Genomic DNA, 17,331 nt, shown 5'->3' with positions numbered 1-17,331 from the left:
AAAAAAAAAAAAAAAAAAAAAAAAAAAAAAAGAAAGAAGAAAAAAGCTCGTGGTGGAAGTCCACCATGAGGGGATTTTGAATGGAAGTCCAAATTGTGTTCTTCCTCCGGGGCTTAGATGAGTAAGAAGAGTACACAGAGAGGCTCATTTATATCTTTTGTTCCTGCTGCTTCTTTTACATTTTTAAGCTTAACCAGCTGCTCCAATTAGCTCTTCATGGTGGGCTATTTTCTTTTCTTGGACCCTGGGCCTGGGGTGCTTGCTGTTTGCTGTTCACTGTTCAAGAGCAGCAGTAAAGGAGGGGCCACTTTCACTCTGCAGAATCTTAGGGAGTCTGAACCTGGGAAGAACCTCTAACATTAAGGTCTTTATTGCCTAAGGGAAAGAGTTTCCCTAGTTAGTGAAAGTATCTACCCACTCTAAGAGGTACTGGGTCTCTTCACTTTGGGGCATGGTACAGTTAGAAACAAAGGAGCTGAGTGAGTCACGCTGTTCCCTTGGCCCGACTGGAAGGGTCACACCACCCTAACGTTTATCCCTGCTGCTGTGAGCCAAACACAGGGAAGATGCGCCAGCCATGTCCCTTCTCTTCGTTCAACCACACACCAAGCACCACCCTAAGAGTTATCTAGGATGAGCCTTAGGAAGGCACCCAGACCTGCTGGCATCAGAGAGGCGGAGTGGGGTAGGCTTGGATCAGGGGTGTCTGACACTTTAAATACTGGAAGCCTGAGTTATCAAGTCCCTTTCTTTGCCTGCTTCTCTCTGCTGCTCCACGATCTTCAATAAGCTTACTATTCACTACGAGGTACACTCTGGGCAATTCTTTCCTTGTCGTACACAGCAACCTGGACTATTTTTGGCCCATTCAACTGTAGCAGGCATGTGGGTGAAATCTGGCAGTTTTTTCTTGGATATCTCTCACTTTACTGGTTATGGAAGTGGGTGTATTTTATAGGCTTGTTATAATTTGTTAAGTCATACGAAGGAGTCTTTTATCTATAAATAAACTCTGAGCCATTTAGCAGGTTTTCTTTTTCTAAGTGGAAAGCCTGGTGAAGAATTTTAATGATTTGTTTCTTTTTTTATTGGCTAGCTGTAGGTAGGAGTAGCTTCTTACACCATTTGAAACCACTGGGAAGGGAAGAGTTGGTGTCTCTGGAATAGAGCCCATTTTGCCTCAGCCCAGGTACAATCAAGCTTGGCATCTCTCAGGGATTTTTTTTTCTGAAATAAGGGTATCTGGGTGAACTCCAGAGGAAAAGGCTGTCAAGCAGCTGTCTTGGTCACTAGGTTGGCCAGTTAGTCTCTCTGTATGACCTCATATGGTTTTTTTGTTTGTTTGTTTGGTGTCTTTTGCAGTGTATAACTGTTATCTTAGATAGGAAACAGAGGCTAAAAACTGATCTTGTGTGTGTGTGTGTGTGTGTGTGTGTGTGTGTGTGTGTGTGTGTGTGTGTGTGTGTGTGTGTGTGTGTGTGTGTGTGTGTGTGTGTGTGTGTGTGTGTGTGTGTGTGTGTGTGATATTTAATAGAGGATTTATTTGTTGACAGGATTTTTTGACAGCAGTATGGGAATATAGTACCAAGAAAGCACATTTTGAGTCGATGTAAACAGTAACCTCTTGAGGCCTTTACTGAGCTCCAGTGTTCTGGGAAGGGCTAAGTTCTGCCAGTTGGGCATTAGTTTTAGGAGTCAGAAGGGAACTTTTAAGGGTGGCTTATAAATTATCACAGCATATTGTCTTTTGTACTCCATCTTTTTATGCACATGAGTTTTTGTCTCAGAAAAGAATGATATGAGGGTTAGCCATGGGGTATCTTGGAGACCTTTTCTATCTCTGTAAGTGTAGAGGATTATGTTTACCGTCATAGTCAGAGGGCTCAATTTTGAGGAGAGGAAAGTGACAGTGAGGTAGACTAGAGCAGGGAAAACTGGTTGAGCAAGTGGGTGTGGCCTGTCAATCATGGAGACTCGTGGATCCTGGACTGGAAGTGGCTGGACCAATAAGAAAATGCTATATTCATTTTTCCATTTACATCTGGCATAAAACCAACTGGACCTTTGATAGGAAAGTTTAAGTCTGACATCAGGCTAAGTGAGTTTCTGATAGGATGACTATTCGAAATGCCTTGTTTGCATGGGGAGAAGCAATCTAGGGCAGGATATATAAAAGACTCCTGCCATTACCCTTGTGGGTGCTGTGACCCTTTTCACTGGCCCACTGCCACTCTGCAGAGCATAATTCTTTTCTATATTCCATAAATGTAAATTCTTGCTACCTTTTTCTTGTCGACGATACCAAGAACCTGAAGCAAGTTTTTTGAGACCCAAAAAGCCAGTAACACCAGGGTTTAAAGAAGTACCACTCTTTAGTTAGACGCTGGTCTCTCTCTGATATTTATAAAAAGTAAATGTATAATTTTGATTAAAAAATTATTAAAATACTATATGAGGCAGGGTCGTTGGGGAAAAAAATGCTACTGTTTATGTGGAGTGTGATATAGCAAAAATTTGACCCTGTCAAAGTACTCCAGAAACCTTAGCTGACAAACAGAGAAAAAAAGGGTTGTGGCTTCTCACACTACTGAACTAAAGTTCAAAATGTAATTTCAGTCTGACAGTGCAATGTATGAGCATATAAAACCATGAGACTTACGGTTTTAGCAAGTTCTTTGATTCCGCTTTTTATTGCTTTCCTTTTCTGGGAAAACATCTTAACCTCCTTTTCAATAGCCTGAAATGGAACAAGCATGTCATTTAACGAAGCAAGAGAAACCCCAGGGAGACAGGTGACAAACACTGAGAGAGATACACAGATAGCACTTCTCCAGAAACTGAAATAAAACACTCCCACGGACTGAAATGCACAGCGAATGTGATGCCTCCGCAATGCCTCACTTAAATCTAACTCTACTGTGTAAGTGCCCTCGAAGTGATTTACAACTCGTGTCAGTTACACAGCCAATGCAAAGGAAATAATTAAGTAGTGAAAGAATAAATAATAAATAATTGCCAAAAGAAAATGTGGTCTTTGATTAGGAACTCAAGTGAGTCTACACAGCGGACTGAGCTCACACAAGCTGTCAGCATCCTGCCGCCTGTGTCACCTGGGTAACAGCCGAGCTGCAGCACCCCTTCTGCTCCTGGCTGAACCATCTGCTTTCAGAGAACATCACCCAAAACCCACTGTAGAATAGGGCGCCGCAGTGCTCGAGCCAAATGGCCACTTTTGTGGGATTTCATGTTAGCCTAAGCCCTGTCCCTAAAGCTGTCTGTCTAAAGGCTGCCCCATAGGTAGGGTGTTTATTCGCTCCCAGGAAAGTTACACTCGGCCCTGCCAGGCTGTGTCTCATTCAGTCTTCTAACTTTCTACTCGGTCGGCACAGGAACTTAATCTATTTGGCACATCAAAAAACATTATTTCAAACTTATCCCATGGTTGATTAATACCTCTTGGTTTTTTTGTTGTACCCAGGGAATTTCCTTCTCACTATCAGTGACGATCAATTCCTCTTGTGATGAGGCAATGCTTAGCTTGTTCTGACACACCTTAGAAGACAAACATTTCTTAAATTAAAAATTGCATCTAGTTCTCCTCCTCCCTCTGTACTTCATACAACTGTGTTGAACCCTTCTGCATTTGCTGCATTTCAAAAATACCAGATATCTGCCTGCTCAAGATGCAACATTTTATTTACTTAATTCCTACTAGTCTGTCCTTATCACAGAAATAAAAAGGTTTCAAAGTCCAATAATACAGAGTGTCCATGAAATTGCACCACAGCAACACCTTGTCTAACTGCCACACTCTGCAAGTGACCTGGAAAGTCACCGAGAAAGCAGAAATGACCATGCAGCCCACGGTCCCCACGTCACAGCAGCCTCCTTCCCACTGCTTTGAACCACACTGTTCCCACCTCCAAGGCCTGCCCTGCCATCTGTGTGGAGGATCTCAATCTCTTCCTCCCCCTAAGCTGTCCACTTCGCCCTTCTGGGTCTTCCCCAAAGGCACCCAAATGTACTTTATCATCCCCTTCCTTTTTTTTTGGTACTGGGGATCGAACTCAGGTCCTTTTGCTTGTGAAGCAGATGGCGGAACCACTGAGCTAAATCCCCAGTCCCAAATGTACTTTAATCTCTTGGGAAAGCAACTCCTGCCTGCCTGACACAGCCACGTCCATACCACACCCTGTCTGTGTTCTTCTTCGTAGTAAAAGGTCGCGGAGAAGTCTGGATCTGCCAACCCTGTTTCTGTGACCTCACTGGTCACCCCTTCCCTTTCCTTTGCTTTCCTGTGCTCTTTCTCAGCTCTCTAGAACCTGCTTTTACTAAATTGCTCTCTCCTGGTCTCTTCTCTTCTCACCATCCTTTCATCCTGACCTTAACTAGCTTTATGGCTCTCCATTCCAGCCACATCCCTGACTCTCCAATTACATCCGGTCCTGGCCTCTCCCCCAGGTCAAGTCTCACGGATCCAATGGACAACTGACATCTCTTGGTATCAGATTGGCCTTCTGAGCTCAGGGCCACACTAATTTCAGGCTCCCTCCCCTACCACTGGCCCCATCCCACGAATGGGCCAGTCTCCTACCTGGTTGTTCAGAAAAGAGAATCTAGGAGTTGCCCTTGACTCTTTTCTTTTCTTCTCCCTGGAAGTCCAGTCCATCACCGAGTTCTATGAACTCTTCTATCAACCCCGAAACAGAGTGCATCCCTTCTGCCCTCCCGGCATTCTCTGCTCCACCGCGGCCACCAAGGCCTCTGCCACAGCCTGCTGAGTCATCTCTCTGCTTCCACTCTCGGCCCTCCGGGAATCATTCTCCATACAGCAGTGAGCTGTCCTTTCAAAAGTGCTACCGAGGGGCCAGGGATGTAGCTCAGTGGTTCCACCGCCCCCCTCACAAGCACAAGGTCCAGAGTTTGATCCCCGGTACCAACCCCCCCCAAAAGAAAAACAAAAACAAAAATAACCGAGGTTTTATTACTCCTCTGATCAAAACACTCCAGTAGATCCTTGTTATTGCAAAGTGAAAGCCAAGCTCCGACCCGGTTTGCACAGCTCTTCCTCACCTGGTCTCTTCCCCCTTCAAGGACCTCATCTCTGACTGCTTCCTCCTTCGCCCCCTTCAGTGGCACGGGTCTCCTGTGGGTCCTCACCCGTCACATGCCAACCTGTGCTGTGCTGACCTGAATTCCTGGCCTCCAGCCCTGACTCTTCGCAGAGTGGCAGGCTTTGATTCAGATTGCAGTTTGGAGCTTTCTCCTTGGAGAGGCCATCCAGGCAAACACTGTCACATGAACCTATTTTTATTCACCAAACAGAACTTGTCACTGTATAACTGTTCCTTATTTATTTTACTTATTTATCCACCTCTCTGCAACGACCAGCCTCCGAACAGAATGCAAATACCACAAAAGAAGACTTTTTTATTCACGGCTGTATCTCCACGGGCCTATCATTTTGTAGGAAGGAACTCAGTATTTGTTGATAACATGAATGAAGGTTGCTCTCTCACCAGATATTTCCAAATAATAGGAGGCATGAAAGTACACAGGGATCACTTTGACCAAGCAGTAGTATTAGTGGAAAAGATTTTTCCAGACAAGTCAAGATACTCTATTGTGGTTTAAATCACTGTGACCATTTGGAGAAAGACTGAACATTTTCATTCAGGTGTAGGTTATATTCTATTTAAAAAACATAGGCTACCCGGATAAGGAGGAATACTTTTTTTTCCCGGTACCAGGAATGGAACTCAGGACCTTGCACTATAGCACCACTAAGCTACATCCCCGGCCTGAGAAATATTATTAAAAATGTGCTTAAAGGAAATATAAGCTGAAAACGATATGATTTACAAGACCCTTCCCCCCAAAGTAAGCCAGCCATGCTGGAACTCAACTGCATGCTCAGATTCCGGTTCCGATGCTGAGGAAAGTCGCATTGCACTGAGATGATTATTCTCCTCCTCCATGCTGGTGTTCAAAGACAGTAACAGTTGCTGGCAATATTCGGTAATTTCACTCACTGAGTTTCCCCCAAGCCTCCTATATGAACAGAACATAAAACACAGGTTACAGAGTCACATTTAAAACAAAAACTGCATTTAGCAGTGTTGTCCCAACACCTGATCACGTCTGCATGAAGAAGTAGGTGTCCCACTCTCCACAGAGCCCTGTGGTAACCAGAATGCGATCTCCCTACAGGGAGAAGAAGCCTTCCCTGGGTCCAGGACACAAGCCTCTCCCTCTCTGTGGGGTGCACTCCCGCTCCCTGGCCAAGGCCCTGAGCACACCAGGTACTGCACTACCTGCACACACACCATCGCATGGCACTGCAACCTCAGACACGACGCCCCCGGAGGCCCTGGCCCCCCGCAGACCTTCTGATGCAGAAAGTCAGGATGGGCCAAGATGCACCACCGACAAACCCCCAGGAGGAGCGATGCTGCTGTCCACGACTCACTGCCCAGGGACACAAGCTCAGAACGGGACCACGGTTCAAAGCCAGCTGTGGTTTGAGTCAGATTTCAGGTCTTTGCTGACAGATGGAAATGGCCTTGCTTCTATAAATAAAGCTCTCACCTCCCATACCTGTTTGCTGTTTGCCTGAGATGCTATTTGCTCACTGTAAAGGATGAGAGGGCTTTTTAATAAGTAAGATACAAGTGTATATTTATTTAGGATTCTGTATATAAAATGTGCATGATGATAACAGTTGTCAAAGGAGTCTCTGAAATAAGTGGCTATACAATACTGACTCCACGATGTTTAACATTTTCACAATGTTACTGAGAAAGGCTCTGTTTTATTACTGTTTTAATCACAGGCGGTATTGGGAATTTTTTTTTTCTGAACCAATCAACACTGATAAGCGATATCCATTAGCAGATAAAACCTGGCAACACTTAAGGTCCAGGCTGTCTCTTCTGTGTCATCCATTTGTTTTCGATCTGCTGTCATCATCGGTACGTTTGGGTGGCACTGATATGTTTCAAATTTTAATTTTAGCTTAAGCAAACCAAACCTAAACAAGCTAGTACCACCTAAGGAATATCTAACTAGTAAGTAACTGTTTGCACGCACACACACACCTACATACACGCACACCTACAGGTGTCAGCTTTCTGGGGAACAAAGAGAAGTGTCTACGGTAACCTGAGGTTCACCACTGTCCTCACTCCCCACCCTCCTGCAGTAGGCCTGCTCATCCCCACATATACGCAATACACGCACACCTACAGGTGTCAGCTTTCTGGGGAACAAAGAGAAGTGTCTACGGTAACCTAAGGTTCACCACTGTCCTCACTCCCCACCCTCCTGCAGTAGGCCTGCTCATCCCCACATATACGCACTGCGCTTTTTTACACTGTGTACTCTGAGGCTCTGACAGCTGGGGTCTTGCTCGTCCTGGGCGTACCACCCCTTCTAGAGCTAGCCTGGTCCTGGGCAGTCCCCCAGTCCAGAGCCACCTTCCAGCCACCTGGGGGTGGGGGGCCCTTATCCTCCAGGACCAAGTCCCAGCCCCTCTGCCCCAGAACCTGCTGACTTGTTCAGACTAGCCCATTGTAGGCCTGCCCAAGCCTTCTTTTGGAAACCTTTGGAAACCGTGGCTCTTGCCCACATTTCCCCACTCCCCAGCCACCTACCCACCCGGGCGCCTCCCATGGGGGCCCCTGTAGGAGGGTGTGGCCTCTTCTCTGGGAATCTGAGTGTAACACACCATCTCTTCAAAGCGGCTGTCTTGCTGTGTCCTAGGAATAATAAACTCTAGAGCACCACATTCCAGGGGCTGCTTACTGTGTGCTGTACGTACTTCCATTTGAGGAAGACCAGGGTGCCGTCATCTTTCCCATTTACCAGGATGCTCTGTCCATCCACTGAAATTCTCATGGACTGAATCCCATGCCCCTGGTGGGAGTGGCTCCGACACTGAGCAAACATTTCCTCAAGAATTTTAGGGAAAAAGAGAAGTTATTACAAGTTTGACTTACACATGGTTTTCTAGCAGGTTGCATGCATGTTTCTTGGGGATGAATATTTTCTATGTGCCCGCAGCACTTCACCTGGGGTGGCAGCAGCTCTGGGCAATGTGCAGCACTTAAATTCCACTTCAAACCGTTTCCCGGTGCCACTTTGTCCTCCCACCACTCTGTACAGTGTGGAGCGGGCTTATGGTCTCTGATCACAGTGGACCATCAGACACTGAGAGCTGAGGGTTGGCGGAGGGCCCTGAGCAGGTAGAGGGCAAATTCGGGTGCCTTCAAGTAGCAGGCAGGGTCTGCATGTGCACAGGGTGCCTGGGTGCGATGCAAGAGGGTGACAGGCACTGTGAAGATGGCCAGACAGCGAGCCCTGAGGGGCTCTCATTAAACCAATTAGGGCCAGCAAACAGGAGGCCTCATCCCCAAGGTGGTACACAATGCAAGAGCCTGAGCTCCTTGACTAGAGACAGAGACCGACTTCTGTGTCGCACTGGTTCTCAAGCATGAGGCTTGTCTTGTTTTGTTTTGTTTGGTACCGGGGATTGAACATGGGTCCTTGCGCTTGCGAGGCAGATGGTGGAACCAGCATGAGCCTTGTTCAGTTAACTTTTTAAACAGGCAACATGTTCAAACCATTCAACATTCACAAACTACAAGAGTGCGCCGTGAATCTCCTGTGTCCATGCTCCAGTACCTCACGCAAGTAAAGCAAGATAGCGTCAACATCAGAATTTTTTGCATAATACATGTCTTACATAAATTATAACATTATATATACACATATATATGTGTGTGTGTATATATATATATATATATACACACACACATATATACACATATACATATATATATTATGCACCTTGCTTTTCCCCTTAACAATCTGTATATCTATCTTGGTGTTCTTTCCACATCATTGCATAAAGATTTCCTCATTCTGTATTGTAGCTGCATAATGCTCCATGATTGACTTGTGTGCTGATTTTGCCACACGATACAGTTTTATTTACCTAGTCTTTTGATAATGGACAGTGGGTCAATTTGGCAAACAGTGATATAAGCAGCCTCATATATGAGCTGCTCAGAGTTGAGTGGAGGTCAAAGGATCACTCAAAGTTCTGAGGCAACCTTGTCAGTAGTGGGCCACTATGAGTTGCTCTGTACATGACAACTTATTTGAGTAGTAGAATGCAGCGGTTTGCAAATCATTCACTTTGAAATGATCTCTAAGGGACTCAAGATTTTCCCACATGATAGTATTCCTTTTGCCCAAATATGTTCTCTTTAAGAGATGAGCAAAAGAGTTGGGATGGTCCAGCCAGGGCGCCAGGTTGTCTGTGGACTCAAAGGGGATTCCACGCGGGTCTGGAAACCGGGTAAGAATCACGGCCCAAACTTAGGGAGGGATCCCTGCCTCTCAGTGGGGAGAAGCAGCTTTCACTTATCATAGGTCTGAGCATGGTAGGAACCAGAAAGATGGTGGTGGTGGTGCCCTGGGCTGCAGGGGTGGAGGACACAGGACCCTCTGCGGTTCCAGCATCCCGGTCTGGCCAGGGCGTGAGTGTGCAGAGCTCTCTTTCTAAGCTCTCCAGGGAGAGCTCCCAGGCTTTTAAATTCTCCTCTGAGCAACAGGAATTCAGTGATGCTCAGTGAGTTTCCAAGGCACAGAGGTGGTTGAGAGCCCGGGCTGCAGCCCTGCCCAGCACTGTATGTGCAGATCTCACTTTGCCCGTCAGAGTGAGAAGAGTCTGGCCAAGGCACAAAATCACCCATGAAATGTCATTATACCATCCATAATTACAGAAAGGCTGAGTGGATTAGAACAAGCTCTGATTCACTGTCCGAGGGCTTCTGCTCCTTCTCTGAAATCAGTACACAACCTGCACCTTTTTTTTTAGAAAAGGAATTTACCAGAGTGTAAACATCTCGGATGCACAGGGCTCCACACTTCGCTGCCGTTAGGAGCCATAATCCGTGTGAGGACAGGTGAGCCATTCCAGGTCCATAGTGTTTGCTTTGCACTTTTTGGTATGGCTTAAGAATGCAAACGCTGCCCTGGTCCTGCCAATCAGAGAAGAGGACCACGTTACCCGGCATCTGCAGCTGTGCATGCCAGGCAGGGTCGGATCCAAGTACATGAGCACAGGGCTTGGAAACGAGCCAGTCCTGGGTAGCACAGGCAGCTGTGTGTGTCCCATGTGTCGAATGTTTGTTTAAACATCAGTTTGTTTCTGCCAAGCAAGAAAACCCTCTTCATATGTTAACATGTCATTAAAGATCCCAGCCTACATCTACAACCTACGTTTCTACTGTCATTTTCAGACATTCTCCTGTACAGGTCAAAATAAAGGAGTCAGGATTCTTCCTTTGTGTCCCTCACTTTTCTGGAAAGCCCTTCTCCCTGTCCCCCAGTCCCGCCCACCCCTGCACACATTGTCTCTCTGTCTAAATCTGGCCTGTTCTTCAAAGTCCAGATCTCCACTAAGCTTTTCTGGAAGACCCCTCGCCACGAACCACCCACCTCTTTCTTCTCCCAACTTCAAGGTCTAACACCGGCTACTCGGGAAGCAAAGGGCTAGAACCCAGGGATTCAGAAAGACAGGGAGGTAGATGATACTCTTGAGTTCCAAAGACAGGCATTAGCGGGACACTGCAAGGCCCAAGGGAGGAAGGACAGCAGCAAGAGTCACCAACCGGGGTGTGCTAGGCAGTGATGAAAGGGCAGAAACGTAATTTAATGTTTTGTGCAATTTTGCTTAGGGCACCTGTGCAAAGGTCCCTTGAAAACCATCTACTTTTTGGTCCGTGGCATCTATGGAATAGGTTTTCTGATGCTAGATCTTTTTTAAGGCCCTAAACTAATATTGTGCCAACTGTATGTTTATCTGACCCATAGGATATATGTGGCTTAATAGAGAGGCTGCTCAGACATATTTAATGATGGATTAACAAGTAACGCCAATACATACCTAATTCAAGGGAATTATGTTACACGATAAAACCAACTGCTAACTCGAGAGGACTGGGCCTAACTATACAATGCGGCTTTGAGTGCTGAGATACACGACGGCCTACTTTTTCAGGGAGACGGTAGCTGCAGATGTACGGCACGTGGCGGCAGAACCCACATATCCGGCTCCTCTGAAAGTCCAAGACCGCGGAAGCCAGGGTGTGCTCCACCTCACACAGGTGCTTGTGAATGAGCTCATCTCTCAGTCGTCCCCTTTCATTGACAATGCCTGTAGAAAGCGCAATGTTGGGGAAGAAAAGAGATCACCTGTACCATACTGATTTTGCATTTTAAATCGCTACGGACTATTATGAAAGCAAAACAAAGACTTTAGATACTTGATTAACATTGTAAAGGCTATTTAGTAATAAGAAAGGATTTCAAAATAACTATCTCCACTAGAAATGCTTATGGCTAGAAATTCTTATGATAGCAAAATGATAGTAAAATATCTTTTGTAGACCATGTTTAATATTGTCAATTAACTTAAAGAAATATCATTAAAATAATCATATGACAGTATAGAGATTATGGAGTAAAGCATAAAAAGACTGTGAGTTTTTCTCTGCTACCCTCTGATTATCTACTTGCAAAATCACTACCCAGATACATTTGTCATCTAAAACAGCGAGCCTATTTCTCATACCTACTCGAGAGAGCTTTCTTTACAATTGTGTTAGCACAGGCGACTGCACTGTAAACTATCTGAATTTCACTGTGCGTATTTAAATATAAAAGCAGAGACATCATAAAGTCACACATAATTTCGACATAAATGTCAGTTGGCCCCACTACTTTTCTTCCAATAATGAAGCGGATTTGTGAGTTACAAGACCGGGAGCAAAGTCCACACTTCAGACTGGAAGCCGCATCAGCCTCACTCTGAAAAGGTGCGTGAAAAGCCACATTCCCTCTTCACACGCTAAGAAACAATGCTGCCACTAGGACCCTCCCCAAACAAACAAACCAAAACAAAGCAGAAAAGGAAATCATAGCGCAACTTAACTGGGCCAGAACAGAAGGGATGGGTTGTTCATTTTTCTTTACCTTGTGGTAGCTTTTTAGGCAGCGTAAATATTTCCAGCCTGCTTCTCTCTGCTTCTGGAAGCGAGGAAAGCACCATCACTTTCACCGCATTTGTTCCCAAAAGAGACACTGTGGATATCTGAAGAACATCCTTGCTCGCCTCTAGAAGCAAATGCAGTGGTCACTGGTTAAATTCAGAGGATCTTTACCATCCCGATCCAAACATCACACTGCAGATTGTCTTCACTCCATCCTTAGGACCAAACTTACTTACTGATATCCAAAGTTACCTTCAACCTAAGTAACACAGACTTACTTTTTTCTGGCACTGAGGATTAAACCCAGAGCCTCTGCAGTGAGCTACATCCTCAGGTCTTTGTGGTTTTTATTTTGAGACAGGGTCTCCCTAAGTTGCTCAACTGCCCAAGCTGGGCTAGAACTTGCAATACTCCTGCCTCAGCCTCCCAGAATGCCACCCTACCTGGCTGTGACACAGACCTCTTTGGATTTCAACAGATTAGACGTCTAGGCCAGCTGGGTCAGGTATCACTGTTCTTCCCTTAACTCCAGTTAAGGGAGTGTGGATGTGGCGGAAACGCCGCCGTGACTCCGAGTGTATCCTCCAGAAGCCCAGCGTCTGACCTCAGCAGGGTTTGCTGCACCCTGAGCCTCCCCTAGCTCCTTTCCCCTGCCCTGCCCAGGCCTCCCAATTGATCTGTTTCTACCTTTTGCTTCCCAGCACTGACAGAATCTATGACAGGCCGGTCTCATTCCGAGCCCGTCCCTCCAAGCTCCAATTGGACCTGGCACTGGCAATCGCTTCTTATTATCCTCTGGGACCCTTCTCCCCTGCCCCGCAGAGATCCACGCCTTGGATAAGAACCGTCCTTCAACCCTGGGGCTGTTTGGTGGCTACCATTCTCTTTTCTGCTCTGCAAACTTCCAGAAAGAGGCTGCCCCTTCCTGGCTCCCCTTCCCTGCCTTGACTGCCTCTCACTGCTGCCTCAGGGTCACTGCTGCGTTGAGACTCCCGTGCCCGCCCATCTGCTGCCATCCCACGTACACACCGAGGGTGTCCTTTGGCTGCAGTAAGCCCTTAGTTTGCCTGTGTGTGCGTGCGTGTGTGTGTGTGTGTGTGTGTGTGTATACACACATGGCGTATGCTGGGACTGAACCCAGGCTCTCAGGCGTACTAGGCAGGCCCTCTACCCCCAGCCCCTCCGTTTGTGTCTACTCTCCCTTCTCCAGACATCTACTCAGTTTCAATGTTTTTCCAGTCCAGACTCCATTCTTAAATCTTGAACTATATATCTCTATTTCTAAACTACTCTAAAATATCCCCAAATGAAGAATTTATTGACTTCAAACCCACAGAGCTTATCAGTTCACCCTATCCCTTAACCTCAAAAGCTTTCTTCAGCCTGGTGCTGCATGCCTGTAATCCCAGCACTTGGAAGGCTGAAGCAGGAGGATCACCCTAAGTTCAAAGCCAGCCTGAACTACATAGCAAGACCCTGTCTCGAAAAACCCCATCTCAAACGACAAACCAACAAACAATACAAAACAGCTTTCTTCAGATGAGGCACATATATACAACAGAGTATTATCCAGCCACGAAGAATAGAATTTTGCCATCTGCAGGAAAATGGATGGAGCTGGAGAGTGTGGTGCTGAGTAAAATGAGCCAGATTCAGAGAGACAAATATCGCATATGCTCCCTAAAATGTGGAACATTTAAAAATGTTGTAAAGGTGGCAGGAAGATTAATTTAGACAAGAAGAAGGGAATAATGGGGAGAGGTCTGTAAGGGACAGCACTGGGGGATGAATATGATCAGAATGTACTCACTGAAACCCAACATTTTGCACAACTAATAGACATTAATAAGAAAATTGGTTATAAAAACCGATGAGCTCAAATTAAAAAATAAGGAAATATAAAAGGGCACAGAATTGTATACAAATGGAATTGCATAATATGTCGCGTTTGGTTTCTTTCACTCATTGCAATTATTTTGTGGTTCATCCGTGTTATGCGTATCAGAGGTTTGCTCCTTTTTGTTACTAATATTCCACTGTATGGATTTCCAGTTTGTCCATTCACTATTGATGGCAATGCGGTTCTTTTTGGTTTTTTGATAGTGCAAATAAAGTTAGTGTGAACAGCTGCGTAACAAATAAAAGCCCTTTGCCTTCAGTTAATGACATCATAAACTTCCACCACCTGGGCTGGTAGCGTTGGAGCCACTGTCCGCCCCATGGGTAGGTGGACAAGTCCTGCTCTCCAGCCCATGGGCTGCTGGGGAGCACTAGAACCCTTAAAAAGCCGGGCCCCCTGGAGGAAGTGAAGTCCCCACTGGGTGCCTTCGAAGGGGACACTGGACCCCCAGCCTGTTCTCCCCTCTCTTTGCTTCTCAGCCACCACATGCTCCTGCCATGAGGCACTAGGCTGCCAGGGACCTAGGGACAGAGCACTAAGATGTGGATAAAAGCTCCCCAAAGCTCAGTATTGAGCGGCCTGGTCCCATCGGTGGTGCTGCGGAGAAGCGCTGGAACCTCCAGCAGGTGGGACCGAAGGGAAGGGAGGGAGGACCGTGGGAGCCTGCCCTCAACCCTGACACCTCCCCACTTGGCTCTCAGCGTCCTTCCTCGACCACGCGCTCCTCCCACACTGTGCTGCCTCGCACAGGCCCCACAGCAACCGGCCAGCTGACCGTGGACTACAGAGCTGTGAGCCAAAATGAACCTTTCTAATTTAGAAGTCGCTTTATCTCAGGAATGTGTCACAGGAGCAGAAAGCTAACCAACACACCTTGCTTTCACATATAACCCAACACCACGGCCTGTCAGTGCCGTCACTCATAGCTGTTTCTTCTCTCTGGGACTGTGGTACAAGTTTGTGCATTGTGGGTAAAAACACACACCAAGAACAGTTTTGCATGCAAATGTTCACAATAGCTTTATAAAATTCGTTGCTCTTTTGCTACACTATTGTGCGCTGTTGATCCTTCTCATTTATTTGCATTTGAGTGTTTCCATTTTTGTCTGAGCTTAAGTCCTGGATCTGCAGCTCACTACCTGTGTGGCCTTGCATAAATACTGCAGTTCACTCTGCCTCCACCTCCTCGCCCATAAAATGGGTAAGAGCAGCTCACTACCTCATGACAGCTGTCTCAAAGAGTTAATATACACCATGGGTTAAAACATTCTCTCTCCCCTAGTAGGGCCTCCCTCAGTAAAAACCTGCCAGCCACCATGAGGGTTATGATTATTCCCATCTCTGACTACTATTACAGCTTCCTAACTCATCTGTTTTTATTCCATCTTCTTTTCTTTCTACTACATCCTCACCCTGGTGCCAGGCTCATCTGTAAAAACAAGTCAAATCATGCTAATTCCATGATTTCGGAACTCTTGATGTTGTCCCATGAGCCACAGAATTAATTCCAGTCTCTGTCATCTATCAGGCTTCACTGCCATCCTCATCTTCTAGCAAAGTCTTCCATTTAGCCAATATGAGCTTTTTAAAAAACAAAATGGAGAGCTGAAATATTGATATGCTGCATCCTGCATGTACGGAAATCCTTCAAGGATCCTACGAACCCCTTGGAAAACTCTCTGTCTCTGTACCCCTTACCTGTGCACACCCCTTCATGCCACTCCTTTCCTTATAACTGGTAGAGTTCATTGCTTCTTCCTCCATGCCTGCGAAGCACTGTGCTCTGTCTTCCCCCACTGAATAATTCTTTTGACCTTTTCTTCCCTTATGTCAGCACTGTGTATCTCCCAGGTACTCAGTAACTTATAAATCAATGAATAGATTTATAAATCTATTATGGGGGAAAACACACTAAAGCATACTTAAAGTCAGAGAGAAAAGACTCAGTGATTTATCAAAGTTTAAGTATGGATTTAAAAAAAAATATTTCAGGGAAAAATCACTCCCCACTTCTCCTTGTAAAAATATCAGAAATGTCCAGTTATCTCACTATTTAATTCAATAGTTAATACTAGTTCCCCAAATATCTCTAAATACAATGTGGGTACTCTCCTAAGTAACTTTTAATTGTAATTTCAGTGTTCTCTTCCTTTTAGAAAATATGCCATAAATAATTGTTTTGTCATAGTTTCATTTTCATAGCCTTAATTTTTTTGGAATAAAGTGACTGACATTTTTAATTAATAAATTCTCTGTCGCACCTGTGAATCCAAGAATCTCAAATGAGCTTGTGGGTTTGGCATTGATAACAAAGATGTTTCCTTCTGATGTTCCAACTAACAAGTACAGTCCTCGCTGGTCATAACTGGAAAAGAAGAAATCTAATGGATCACATTTTACTTATTCCAGCAGCTAGATGCTAAACAACTTCATTGGATGAATGGCCAAGACAAACATTCACAACCATTTATTCTTATGGTTCATGAGTTTTAATAATCTCTGGCCTTAAGAAAGCTGAGAAATAAATCACTCTGCTCTAGGCCAATGCTAGTCACATTACCACTTAAAAAATGCAGTCAAGAGGATTCGGGAAGATGAGCAATTACTTCATCATAAATGAATGAAATATGTCAGTAGAGCCTCTTAAAATTTCAAGTGGAAACAAGTAATTCTCAAATTAGTGATGGATGTGTCATTTCAGTACCTCATAACTAGTACCCAGTGAGAAGAGGAAAAACGTGGGAAGACATTTCTACAATTTCCTCAAAAAGTGAAAAGATACAAAAAAAGAGTACGAGATAAGGACCAAGGACAAAGGGGCACAGAAAACATGGCTCAGGAAAGCAGAGGAGCAAGCCGGGGAGATAAGAGCGCCTTCCCTCTCAGAACCCAGCAGGGCTCAGGGCACTTCCTCCTGACCAGTGTTTCGGGGATCAGGTTCAACGAGCTGCGGTAAAGGCAGCAAGAGTAAGAGCAACGCACAGGTCCAGATCCAGTGTGTCCACAGTGACTCAAGCTACTACTTCTAAAGCGGCAGCAAGAGTAAGAGCAACGCGCAGGTCCAGATCCAGTGTGTCCACAGTGACTCAAGCTACTACTTCTAAAGCTTTGAAATAATCGAAAGGTCCACCCGTGAACTATCTTTATAAAATAAAAAAGACGAAATACCTGTATCATCGAATCTTACTGCACTCTAAAGAAGAGCGAGGAAGGTCTTAGGGAGACAGAAAACGGTCTTCAGGTGCAGCACTAACGGGGGACCGGTCCGCAGTGGCTGCCTTCAGAAGTGGTGGCCCAGACAGCCCCTGGCGACAGCCACACCCTCCGGGGAGCAGAGCCAGCACCCCGGACGCCCGCCGTGTGGGCGCCTGG

General features: G+C 45.7%; 1 protein-coding gene across 1 annotated transcript in view; it reads right to left on the bottom strand.

Moving 5' to 3' along the window:
- The window catches only part of Cfap43 (cilia and flagella associated protein 43), an 86,386-nt gene that overhangs the window by 32,617 nt on the left and 36,438 nt on the right, over positions 1–17,331 (bottom strand). Inside the window, exons 12-19 of the mRNA XM_033761245.1 lie at positions 16,221–16,358; positions 12,043–12,183; positions 11,061–11,224; positions 9,897–10,046; positions 7,820–7,950; positions 5,907–6,051; positions 3,454–3,552; positions 2,660–2,737 (exon numbers count right to left, since the gene is read on the bottom strand). Coding sequence (XP_033617136.1) covers positions 2,660–2,737; positions 3,454–3,552; positions 5,907–6,051; positions 7,820–7,950; positions 9,897–10,046; positions 11,061–11,224; positions 12,043–12,183; positions 16,221–16,358 — 1,046 coding nt within the window. The remainder of the gene's footprint in view (positions 1–2,659; positions 2,738–3,453; positions 3,553–5,906; positions 6,052–7,819; positions 7,951–9,896; positions 10,047–11,060; positions 11,225–12,042; positions 12,184–16,220; positions 16,359–17,331) is intronic.

This window comes from Fukomys damarensis, unplaced genomic scaffold, assembly GCF_012274545.1.
Source record: "Fukomys damarensis isolate Sample0158 unplaced genomic scaffold, DMR_v1.0_HiC HiC_scaffold_8, whole genome shotgun sequence".
Taxonomy (NCBI): Eukaryota; Metazoa; Chordata; class Mammalia; order Rodentia; family Bathyergidae; genus Fukomys; species Fukomys damarensis.
Note: the sequence above shows the minus strand (reverse complement) of the source record. Positions and strands in the feature narration are given on the sequence as shown.